Raw genomic sequence first — 12,811 nt, forward strand, 5'->3', positions numbered from 1 at the left:
CGTGGATCTCTTGTCAAACAATATTGTCTGTCTACTCATGATTTCGCTTGCAGCTTTCGTCGGCAATATTACTAGACTTACTAGAGGAACTGATGTTGTGTATCATGTTTCACTAAATAATATTGAATGATTGCAATATGATGTTCATAGTGCATCAAACACATTATCAAATGTGTAGTAAAATCAAAAGGAGCGGACGCGCCAGATTCATGTACACAGCATATCGACGCGGTAGTGGTATGGTGTACATGAGCCCTTACGCACAATTACTCGTCATATCACCAAAAAAAAGAAATGGGTGAATCGTCCGATTAAGTTATGTGTTCATGCCTTGTGATCAAATGCGTGATGAAGCATCAAATATTCTTTAGTTTGTCTAGAAAGAGTTATTTGCACCGTTGCAAGGAATTGCAGGTAAAGCAAAAAATAATTTAAAAAAGAAATAATCAACACGGCGCAAAAAAGCCAGTGCTCAGCTAAAATGCCGAAGACCGGGTACGATGGCTCGAGATGCACAACACCAGTTCTTCTAGCGATAATATTGCCGACGAATGCTGCAAGCGAAATCACGGGTAAACAGACAATGTTGTTTGACAAGAGATCCTCGCCGATTCAACATGATGATAACAAATAGCGTGCAAAGTACTGTCTAGTGCATACGAGGTTATAACGTATGATTTGAGTATACTAGAAGAATTTTTAGTAAGCTCAAATAAATTCATGAAACGGAGTTTCGTTGAAAAATCTTTTTTTGTGTCGAATTTAAGAAATAATGTGCAAAGTGCTATACCATTTTAGATTCCTTATTAAACGCGCCAACTTTGGTGAAATTTGCCACTACTAGTGCCATACATAATTTAATCAATACAGTCACTTAAAGTAAGGTGAAAATTTTATTCAGAGTATTTGGTTCCTCTAAAACTAACAATGTTTTCCAATCTAAAGCAATTGGCTAAGAATTTATGATTCCGTATTACTGGAGCACTATTCAGGATAATGTAAGGAAGACTGCAGACGAAAAAATAAAGATTTGTAGCAACAAGAGTCAAAAGACTGGCACAGGGTGTACTTTTTCGTGGATAACACATAAGTCACTGTAATTTAAAAACTGTAGGACTTAGAATTTTTTATATTTTTCTGATAACATTTGGAACCTTGCCGATCATCTGGTGCCTGTTGGACGTCGACTTCAGGGACACCCTGTATAATTTAATGAAATTAGCAGACGTATTAGTACGGACTGGTGAGATTTGTTAAAGGAAAGAAGTTCGACGTCGTCCCGGGTCATTTGTTTTTTAACTTGTGTATAGACATTGGAATAGTTTGAAATTATTTTAAGTGCCGGGGCGTGCGCACCACGGCCGCAGTATTTGTGATCTTAATTTTTGTAGACTGACTAGTTTTCTTATAATTGTGATCAACGCTGGCGGCGCCAGGGTTCAGTGGACGGGCATCCAACCGTGCGCGGCCGTGGTGCGCAGCGCCCTCGATACCTAAATATAACTACAATAAGGACCTCCAGTGTGATTTCATTAGTTTGCTAAGTAATACACTTTTTCACCTCTAAAATATGTATATTTTAGTTAGTGCATTTAAATTTGAACAAAAGTTAAATTATGTAAGAGCATGCATGTCACACTGCCAATGTATTATATTATTGGATAGTTATACGGTATATATATTTATATAAATTGTACTTATTTATTGTTTGTGATAAATTTACGTGATGCACCGGCACCGCTTTGTATCGAGGTGAAAGAGTATATTATCGAAGGTAACGTGAACGCGAGCGCAATAGTGCTACTGCCAGATAGTGAGTCACCAACACGTTTGTTTTCCATTGTCCATGAGAGCATAGAAGTAATTTTGTATTCAATGAAGTAGTCGCACCCGCGTCGCGCAGCTCAATAGTTCGCGCCCCGGCGCCGCGCCGGCACCGCGTCGATGCCGGGCCGGGGCCGGGGCGCCGCGGCCGGTGGCTAGGGAAGCGGTGGGTGAGCGGTAACTGCGCGCGATCTCGTTTATTACGTGCGTAATGTTGATAGTTTTCACTTTTGTAAAAAGTCTATCGTGAGAGCAGATGAGATGTGGTAAATAATTTAAAAAATTATCTGTACAGTTCTATTTGTATAGAAATAATAAATAACGATTAAAAAAATTAAAAACAACGTTGTGATTTCTTCCTAAACGCTTAGTTTTAAGTGCGTCGGTTTTTACAAGTGCGCGCGCGCCGAATTTAAGGGCGCGACGCGATTTTCGCATTTCTTTTTTTTAATTTATTTTTTTATAGAAAGAAATGACTGTTTACTTTTAGAATAAACTGTAAGAAAGCATTGAACACATTTGTTTCGTTTGAGGATCGCTCTGATTCCCAGTACATAAGTTGATATTAATATTAACACCGCACAAAACTGCATTGCAACTCTTCTAACCATGCTTTGTGTATCTATTAATGAATTAATGTCTGTTAATTATGTTATCCATAAACTGGAGACAATCTACTAAAGGGAAGGTTTATATTTCGATTAGTTCCATTTAGTTGCAATGGGCATACGACGTTATAACATTTCAAAGTATAGTTTTCTAATAGCCATGCAACAATAAAAAATATCAAATCCCTCTTACCTTTCTTCCTCTCTATTCTAAGTAATAAGTGAATCAGAAAGGGGAAGATTTTCTAAACGATGAAGTTTTAATAGCCGAAGAACTTCCATGGGACTACTGAAATAAACAAATACTTCATCTTGTAGCAAGAACTGCTGACAACAGTGTAAGGTTATATGGTAAGTTGTAAAGATGGAAATGGATCTTGGCCCTTGAGCAGTATTCAGATACTGACAATACTCATTTAAGCCACGGGTTCGATTCTCGGGTTTGATGAGTTTTTGGTCAATAGTCTTCAATGAGTCTTGATTGCATATTTGCTTCGTTGGCAAGTGGTACTGCAGATCATGAAATTTTGGGTTCGAAAAACTAGACTATAACATGAAGCGTTACAGCACAGGACATTGTTACTTCTTGCAAGGGATATCGCACAATGAAAAGGGCGCATCAATAATTACAGCAGCGATCAAGACTTAAAAAGATAAATTAATGAAAATCAGAAAGGTCTCTTCCACCTATGGTAGTGAAAGTTAAAAGTAAGCCATAAAAGTAAATTATAGAAAAATGTAGGAAAAGCAATGTACACCCACTTATCACCAATTGTGTTATAAGTTTCATGTTACAGGGGTTAACCTTTTGAACGCCAATGGCATGAATAGATGTCATGCGCAAGCGTGCCCTGTGCGCCACCGACATCTATAGATGCCAAGAAACAGATCACAGAGAAAAACAAAATAAACACATTAAATCATTACTTTCACGTGTTTTATTGATGTATCTTAAGAACTGAATACCCAGTTATTACATAATTGTACACAGTGAACAAAATTGCAATATAGTTATTCTAATATTTGATTGATAAAAACAACTTAAATATCGGCTAAAAAAGCATGTTCTCTCGCGCCAATGGCATGTATACATGCCTACTAGTGATGTAGTGTAATTCAAGTAATATTAAAACTTCAGCTAAATGACTCGCTTATTTTTTGTAATAACTATTAAAAAGTATATATATAACCTTAGTCTCTGAGAAAAAAGGTAAATATACTATATTTTAAATTGAAAAATTCTTGGGTATAATAGCATATCTTTATATATATAATTCTTCTGTACGTGTGTATGTCACTGAACTTCTCTTAAACGACTGGATTGATTTTGATGATTTTTTTGTGTGTGTTCAAGGGGATCTGAGAATGGTTTACATTCACAATTTTGTCCGCTGGACAATGTTTTTTTTAATTAATTTTTAATTTATTTGTAGTTGTTGATTTTGGAATGTTTTACATTGGATCCGACAAATGTTCAAATTAAAGACGTGTAGACAGGACAACGTCTGTCGGGTCCGCTAGTTTACTATATTTTCAATATTATCGACATTCCCTTTTTGCCAATCATGCGCATCCCTAGCATACTACCGATATGCAATCCCTTCTGCGCCATTGACATGTATAGATGTCGGACTCGTGACGTCGTAAGCGCATGCCTTGTTTTTAAATGCGGGGAAGTTGCAAAAAATATTTTATCGAGTACCTACATTATAATTGCAAAAATGGCGAGTAAGTTAATTCTAATTTAATGTCAGATGTTTTAATAGTAAGTACGAGTACAGTCTAGGGTAAATATATAGATACAAGTAGGTATGATGTAAGTTTATATGTACTCATATAAAGACGACTCATTTTAATATGACGAGTTTAAATAATTAGGTATATACTTAGTGCACAACTTTGGTAGGTATATAGATTTATAATGTCATTCTCTTAATAATTATGCTATGTTACCTACTGCTTTTAATTATTTAAGTTTCATTTAAATTTCGGTACCTGGTTAAATAGTTTATTTCGTGTTTTTGTCACATATTTGTGTCGTTGGCGCTCAGGGACAGTTTTCGCTTGTCACGTATTTGTGACCCTGACGAAAATGAAAATAAAATTGATTATCGATGAAGTTTTGGAATCCCTATTTTTTTCGTAGGTATTTGCGGTGAATTTGTGGCCTGGCGTTGAGGGCAAGTTCATGCGATTTTGCTCTGGCGTTCAAAAGGTTAAGCCTATTGCCATATACACCTACTGGGCACAATTCTAGATCCCGTGCTGTTATTGAGTTTTCGAAAATCCGAAAAAAGCAACTCTGCCTTTGCCCGATACAGGAATCGAACCCCGAGACCCCTCGTCCGCAGTGGCATTACGTGCCGTAATGTGCACCTATTCGGGGATAATAAGGCGTGACGATAAAAAAAAAAATAGGTAAAACACTTGAATTAGAGATACTTATCCAAACTTCAGAACAAAAATTATGCATGCTTATTGCAAAACAAACTGATTGCTGGAATTATAAAATCCTTTTTTTTACCAATGGGCTCCTTTATTTTTCAGTGGATTTTGCCCCAAATTTTCTCTGTAGAAGTAACTTCTGAACATTGACACCGTCAGCAATGAAAAATGATGAACTGCCCAAATAACTGGAAAGGCCATCCTGTGGAGTGTTGGGGACTGCCCTAAATAGAATCGATTCCCTATTTTAGGGAGCCAGAAAACGCACAGACGGATCACCTGATGGTAAACAATCGGCGCGACTCAAAACACCAGATACGTTACAAGTACGTTGCGAGGGCTTAGGAATTAGAGGATTGTTGAGAAATCTGGGATTAGGGGGAGACGAAACAAACGCAAGCGTTGTTTCACATCGGTTTTCTGTGAGGCTGTGGTATCGTATCATTCATTCGGGCCGAAGTTTGAATCTCCCTTTAGGATAGTCGGGATGCTCTAAAATGAGAGGGAATAGGTACGTGTGGGTTAATCAATAGGTTATAGGACAACCCGAAAATTTTGCGTATTAGTTCAGATGGTGTGACAGGTATGTGAATAAATTGTGTTCGACAAAAATAAAAGACTAATATAAAACTAAATTATTTATTAACGTTTTCTCTTTTTGCCGCCATGTTTAATTTTGTTGTTCGGCTTCCCCTTGATACGTCTTCGCACGCCGGCCGCCTCCTCCGTGTCGTCGTCCGAGTCAGCGCCGCGCTTCTTGCCTTTACTGCTCTTTTTGTCTTCTAGTTCTTTCATTTCCTATAGGAAAAAGACTTCGTTAGTATCCGATGTTTATAATATCAACAACAATCATAAAGGATAATTATTATTATTGTGTCGCATTTATCCAAAACAAGCATATATTTTCTACATCCTGATAGAGGATAAGATGAGAGTAGGTCATAATTTTGATCGAGATTGATATAGATCCGTGTGACGTGTGTTTGATGGATAATGTTTTGGAGAATTTAATGGATTTATTTTTAATCAGACCGTGACGAATCTACTATAGAAAAATAATATAATAGAAAAAGATTAGAACAGACTTCAGTCGAACGGCTTGAAGAGCCGTTTTGTCCAGTATCAACAAGATTATCGATTATAAACGGGTGTACGTACAATCTTAGTGAGCCGCTGTGCCTCCGCGACCCTCTCCTGCAGCACCATGACCTCGCTCTCCTCCGTCTTGTACAGCGGCAGCTGCTTGCCTATCAACTGCTCGATGCGCTGGTACAACTCCACGTCATACTGGAATACAATATTCATGATAAGTTCAGACACTACAAATAATTAGGACGGGATTTTATGTCTCTCGGATGATATATTATTATTATCCCTTATGATATAGATATTGGTGTATCACCCTATTTATAGTCACGCACTTAGTAACTTACAGTCAGTTGCAGGAACGATCATTAAATTTTTAAAGTGACTTTAAATATTAATGAAGCTTTAAAGTGTTGCACAAAGAAGTATTTCTATCTCATTTTAATGCCGGATTAACTTTAATTAAAGAAACGTCAAATCGGGACTTTAGCCTATTTTTTACGTTGCACAAAACGTCATTAGCGCTAAAGGAGCATTAAATTGACAGTTTGGGGTTATAATTTTTAATGCCTAGTCAAACATCCATTAAACTTGTTATTAAACTCTGAATTCTTTTGTAAATAGTGCTAGTAATATTTTTTTACTTTATTACAGTATTATTTTGTCCCTTTCATCTTTATCCGCTCCTTCCACGACGACGTCGTGTAATTCCAGATAGGATAAATTTATTTGAAAAACATGACGGAGAAGAGTTTCGTGTGAGATACAGGATTTCTAAAGCTTTACACATTTGCGAGATACTCAATTTACAAACAAACTCGAAGAAATAGAGCCATCGATGGCCTCACATAGTTATTGATATGTTTGAGATTCTTCGCTACTGGATCTGCCGAAGATCAGCTTCCTGCCAAACATAGGCCTTCCTTAGTGTTAACAACCACTAGCAACACCAGACAGATATAATGTAGGATGTAATTATAATATAATAGTATTTAATTACTGAGTACTATTCATAGGAATAAATATATTAAACCTTTTTCGTCATTTCATAGACTACATAAACTGTTTAAAATAAATGTTAGCTGACATGGAACGTCAAATGATATATTTAAAAACCGGCCAAGTGCGAGTCGGACTCGCCCATGAAGGGTTCCGTAACAGCAAGTAGATGACATATTATAAAAGTTACAAAATAACTTGGTTTTACATAGTGTTTGTATGAACGACAAAATTATATTTACGGTTTTTGATATCTCGTTCAAACCAATTTTCGTTGTTAGTTTCTATTGAAATCTACACCATATATTTTTTTTTTGTTTTTTCACTCTCTTATTTTAAAAGTTAGAGGGGGGGGGGCACTCATTTTTCCTCTTTGGAAGCGTCTAACTTTCAAACGGTTGATTTTGACGAAAAATGGTTTTGGGAACCTTTTGGATGGGTGTCTATGGATATGTCTTTTTTAAAGACATTACTTTAAAAAAGACATATCCATAGACACCCATCACGGGTATGTTAGCTGAAAAAAATTTTTTTGAATCAGTTCCATGTATGGATGTAAAAACCCTTTAATTTTTAAATTTAATAATTTTTATTCAAAATTCGAATAGCGGTTATCGAAATACATCAACCTACAGAGTTTCAACTATGTAGGCCCAACAGTTTCGGAAATAAATGGCTGTGACATACGGACGGACAGACAGACAGACAAACATGACGAATCTATAAGGGTTCCGTTTTTTGCCATGGCTACGGAACCCTAAAAATGGCGGAAAATAATTAATTCGAATATTGGTCGATGAGACGGATTGTTGGTTTATAATAGTTCTGTAAAAATAAATTGTAATTCCTGAAATGTTATGAATTTCATTTAATCTTCTCGCATCTTGAAATAACATTCGGTATTTCCATATCATGCTAGGGGAATAGGTGTATTAATAGATGTATATACCTTGTATATTTTTAAGAATAAATAAAACGACTAATCTTGTTTTAAATTAATTTATTTTATTAGATATTTATTTTACTAAAATACCATACCGTCATTACATGGGGGCAATTCGTACTTCCTCTGTGGGTGCAATATTATACCATTCTTTGGTTAATTCTTTGCTTAAAAAGTTAGTACAAGGGCGATGCATACTGCCTGAACCAGCCTGTATTGCACCAGATACCATGGTTAATGAATAATGCTGAAAATTCTTTCTACAAAAGGAAAACTCGAGACGAGTCCAATTCTCAATTAATCACAACAATAACAAACACCTGGAAGCTACGTTAAATCTTCTCTCTTACAAACGCTGTTACGATACCAATGAAAGATAATTCAACACCACATTAAAGCAATTGATAATATTTTTATCGTAAAAAATTGGATTTTTCCTAAATACAGAGATGACAGAAACGCTCATGATGTCAATATTGACAACTAGGGCTGGCGATCTAGGAATTTCTTCCCGCGAACCAAAAAGGTTGATACCTATTTTAAATCGGAACACATAATTGAATCGGTCAGTGAATTAGAATAAGATTTGATATTTATATGTATTCCACTATTAAGATACTACAAAAAACATTTAATAGTAGCTAATTAAATTAACACATATGCTTAATCTGTCAAATATAGAGATATTTAATCAAATACAAAATATAGATATAGCTATTACGTAAATAATGTAATTAGCTCTGAAAAAACTCATAACTGAGTCTTAATTTACAAGTAACTAAGTAGTAACAAATGGTATTGTATTGATTTTTATAGTGTCCTTTAACTACATGAAATAAATCCAAACACAATCGATAAATCGTCATTTTAAAAAATCGGTTTCTTTCGAAGCGGGATTCGCTTCCTTCCATCCTTAATGACAATTTACATTCAATCAGTTCCAGAGAGTATACAAATACTACGTAATCAGTTCATTCAAAATATGTGTTTTAACTTGCAACACTTTTTAATGTCGTCTTTAGTTAAAGTCCCATTAAAGGGACCCGCAACAGTTTTGTGCAACGTCTTTAAATTTAATGGAATATTAGCGATAATGACGGATTAACTAATGTCGAATTTAAAGACAGTTTTCTGCAACTGACTGTTAGTCACGCACGTAACTTGGCATTTTTTTTTTAATAATAAGAAAGTTCCGCCAATCACACAGGGATTGATCCTCACAAACATCGTGCGCAGACGCGGCGACGTTGCGCTGACTATTGAACGTCCGCGTCTGCATATTTTTAGTAATTTTCTTGAAAAACATTATAACAAAATCTTGCCAAGTTATCTGCCAACCTTTATACCCAAGTGCCTTAATTTATGGACCATAAGCTATTTGACGATTTGAAATGGAATAAAATATGTTTCTAAAGGAACTGACCTGAGACACAAAAGTGATAGCCTTGCCGGCGCGTCCCGCTCGAGCGGTGCGGCCGACGCGATGTATGTAGTCCTTGCTGTGCAGCGGGATGTCCAGGTTGATCACCACGTCCACGTGGGGAATGTCCAGACCTCTGTAATATTCAAAATAAAATAAAATTTATTTGCGAGAACTGTAGTACATTCATGTAGGATTTCTGTTTGATTAACTAACAATTTCTTTAATAGATTAAGATTATATGGTTAACATAGTGTGCTGGAGTTTGCCTACTTTTAAGAAAAATTGTCCAGCAGCATACAAGAAATATTTTTTAAATGTGGAACTGATATCAAATATTTTTAATATCCTTACGAGTACTTGCAAAAACCAGTTACAGTTTTAGTTAATATTACACTATATATTTTGGTCATTACATACCTTGAAGCGACATCAGTGCATATAAGCACAGAGCGACTTTTGTTCTTGAACTTGTTGAGAGCGGCGAGACGTTTGTTCTGCGACATCTGTCCGTGCAGCGGCACTGCGGCCAGGCCGAGGTTGCGCAGTAACAGGGCGGTGCGCAGCGCACCCGCGCACGTCGCCACGAACACGATGAACGAGTTGCCAGACATCTCGTTTAGAATGTGGACTAGGTATACGTCCTGTGGAATTATATTGATTGTTTACATAACTATTGGTAACTTCGCAAAATAACTGAGGAGAAGGAACTTCGCAAAACTTAATTCGTTTTGTATTTTCATTTGACTGTCAATATGTGCTGGGTGCTGACAATAATGTTATTCTCATTTTTGTCATATAGCAGACAAAAGCTGATAATAATACTTAATTATTTATATGTATGTCAATTGTGGTTGCTGGTACTTTTGAGTCTGCAGTTGTACATGTACGGTTACAGTGACCATTTATTTGAAACAGTTCATATTAAGCACTACTATAAAAAATAATATGAAAAAATACCTCACCTTATACTTAACAGGTATGAACAGATAGTACTGCAGCAGCTTCTCAACTGTCTGGTACTTGGTGGAGACCTCGACCTTCACAGGGTCCTGCAAGGAGGCCCGCTGTAGCTTCTGCACCTTCTTCGTCATAGTAGCGGAGAAGAGGTACGTGCGTCGCTCGCGAGGAATCACGCGGAGTATCTTGTCCACTTCCACCTCGAAATCCATGTTGAGGATGCGATCTGCTTCGTCCATCACCTTCAAGGAGAAAAAAAATATGTGAATTATAAGATTTAGATACATTGACAACTCAGCATCTTAGTTTTTAAGAATATTTGTTTGATGGTAATAAATAATTAGAACATACTTTCGGTTTTTCTTTGACCAAGTTGTGGTAGTATCCAAGGTACTTTTGTCTGTTACTGTTATTAAAGTTTTTAATATGGAGAGAACTTATTCTAACGTCATTTTATTCTTTTTCTCCTAAATCCTATTACAAAATTGAATTTTGTAAGAAATACTTTTTGGACACTTGAAACACCAGAGGCTTTACAAGTGCGTTACCGGCTTTTTGGGAGTTAGGAATTTAAGGGTTGTTGTTCGGGAATGGGAATGGGGGAATTGGACCTCCGGTAACCTCACTCATACAACAAAACACAACGCAAGCGTTGTTTCATGTCAGTTTTCTGTGAGACTGATAAAGTAACTTCTATATCAACTTACCAAGAACTTGAGTGCCTTCAGGTTGAATCCCTTGGTATTCTCAAGATGGTCGACCAGTCGGCCAGGAGTGGCTATGATGATGTGTGGCTTCTTGGACAGCATGAGAGCCTGCGCCACCATGTCCATGCCTCCCACTATTACTGCACATTTCACTCCTATACTCGCACCTGAGAGTTACATAGTTATTTTATTATTAACAAAGTAAACAAAAGCAGGTTCTTAGTTTGACTTAAATGTATGCATATGTATGTTTGTGTGCGATTATCTCGCATTTGGTGAACCAATTTTGATGCAGTTTTCAACATAGTATTTTTTAGGCTTAAGAGAAGGATTTTGGGATATTAACTAACTTAAAAAATGAAGGCGGTACATCAAATTGAAGTCTTGTATCCTTTCAAGAATTGCATTGTTCAGAAAAAAATAACTATATTTTTGTCAAGCTGCATATTGAAACTTCATAGTCTTATGCAAGCGTTAGAACAACAAAACATCAAATAATATTCTAGTATTTATTTACGATTATCAACCAAACCTTATGTTATCTTCGTGCAACTTTACTCACCAAAATACCACACTATAGTTACTTAGTTACAATGTTGAACAAAACATTAATAACTAAAGGTAAATAGAGTTGTTTTCACACATTATGGTCTATGTGTTCAATTAATATCATAATAATGTTAGTTATCAATTAACATGTATAAATTAATAAAATTCTAAATCTTACCAAGTGCCTCAAACTGTTCAGATATCTGGAATGCCAATTCTCTGGTAGGTGTCAGAATTAGTGCGAAGTATCGTTGTGGGTTCTCCAGCAAAGCTTGTAGTATAGGCAGGGCAAAGGCACCAGTCTTTCCAGAACCAGTCTCCGCCAACCCAATGATATCTTTGCCTTGCAAAGCCACTGGTATTGACTCTTTCTGGATTTTCGAAGGTTTCTTCCATTTTAGCTCTTCACAAGCTTCACATAGTACATCTACCACACCCTGAAAAATAATAAAGAAGTATAATAACATAACCTCACTTCATGGTCTTTTTCTAAAATGACTTAAGTGTAGTAGTTTAATATTACATATTAACGCTAATATATGAAGTGATTAAAGATAAACTAAATGTATGTGAGGAAATATTGTCTGTTAAGAACACTATCTAATAAATACCACATGCAAGGTGGTCGTACTTACCAAGTCTTTGAACGTCGTGTTGTCATCATCCTCGTTGTCCTCTCCTGCCTGTTCTGGTTGCTGCTCCTCTTGTTCCTCATTATCTGACTGCTGGCTATCATCTTCACTGCTACCACTCTCCACGTCAGGCGTCATTTTCGTTAAATTATGAAATTAAACTAAACTCTACGAACGAAGGCGGAGACGAAACATGTGTATCAATATGTCAAACATAACTGACAGCACTGACAGTAAGATACATACTAGTACTGTCATTCGTTAAAAAACTGAAACTTGAACGTATAATCATGTTTGAATTTTGAAATTAATTTCCTATTATTAAAAAAATCGATTTCAATATTATAATTCATTTTTACTTATCTATAATTAAATGTTCTCAGCCTTAGATTAGTAATAAAGGCAAAAAAAATGTAAATTATAAAAATCGTAATATGTTTTTGAACGAATAAGCGCGATCAAATACTGATAACTAAACCATTATTACCTCTTATCTTAACGATTTTTTTAAAAGAATAACTTTGGTTATAAATAGTTTATAAAATGAATTAATATTTTCCCTAATTTTATTGAGCTAATACAAAAAGTGAAACGCTTCTTATATCTTTGGTGTTGCCAACTTTACCATAAATCCTCTT

General features: G+C 35.9%; 1 protein-coding gene across 1 annotated transcript; it reads right to left on the reverse strand.

The window, feature by feature from the left end:
• Positions 1–5,502: 5,502 nt before the first annotated feature.
• On the reverse strand, positions 5,503–12,417 carry LOC118269343 (probable ATP-dependent RNA helicase DDX47). The gene is made up of 8 exons (XM_035584410.2): positions 12,177–12,417; positions 11,720–11,978; positions 10,993–11,159; positions 10,291–10,527; positions 9,746–9,969; positions 9,329–9,461; positions 6,036–6,164; positions 5,503–5,675 (listed from the first exon to the last, which is right to left on the reverse strand). Exons 1-8 carry the CDS (start codon positions 12,309–12,311, stop codon positions 5,520–5,522), a joined length of 1,440 nt encoding a protein of 479 aa, XP_035440303.1. The 5' UTR covers positions 12,312–12,417; the 3' UTR covers positions 5,503–5,519.
• Between the last annotated feature and the right edge of the window lie 394 nt (positions 12,418–12,811).

Source organism: Spodoptera frugiperda, chromosome 2 (genome assembly GCF_023101765.2).
Source record: "Spodoptera frugiperda isolate SF20-4 chromosome 2, AGI-APGP_CSIRO_Sfru_2.0, whole genome shotgun sequence".
Taxonomy (NCBI): domain Eukaryota; kingdom Metazoa; phylum Arthropoda; class Insecta; order Lepidoptera; family Noctuidae; genus Spodoptera; species Spodoptera frugiperda.

Bases quoted from the DNA above. Each gene is read 5' to 3' on its own strand.
- LOC118269343 (XM_035584410.2), bottom strand. From the start codon at position 12,311: ATGACGCCTGACGTGGAGAGTGGTAGCAGTGAAGATGATAGCCAGCAG. The intron at 11,160-11,719 runs GTAAGATTTAGA...TGTAACTCTCAG, and splicing joins TGAACAGTTTGAGGCACTTG to GTGCGAGTATAGGAGTGAAA. The intron at 9,462-9,745 runs GTATGTAATGAC...TGAATATTACAG, and splicing joins TGCACTGATGTCGCTTCAAG to AGGTCTGGACATTCCCCACG.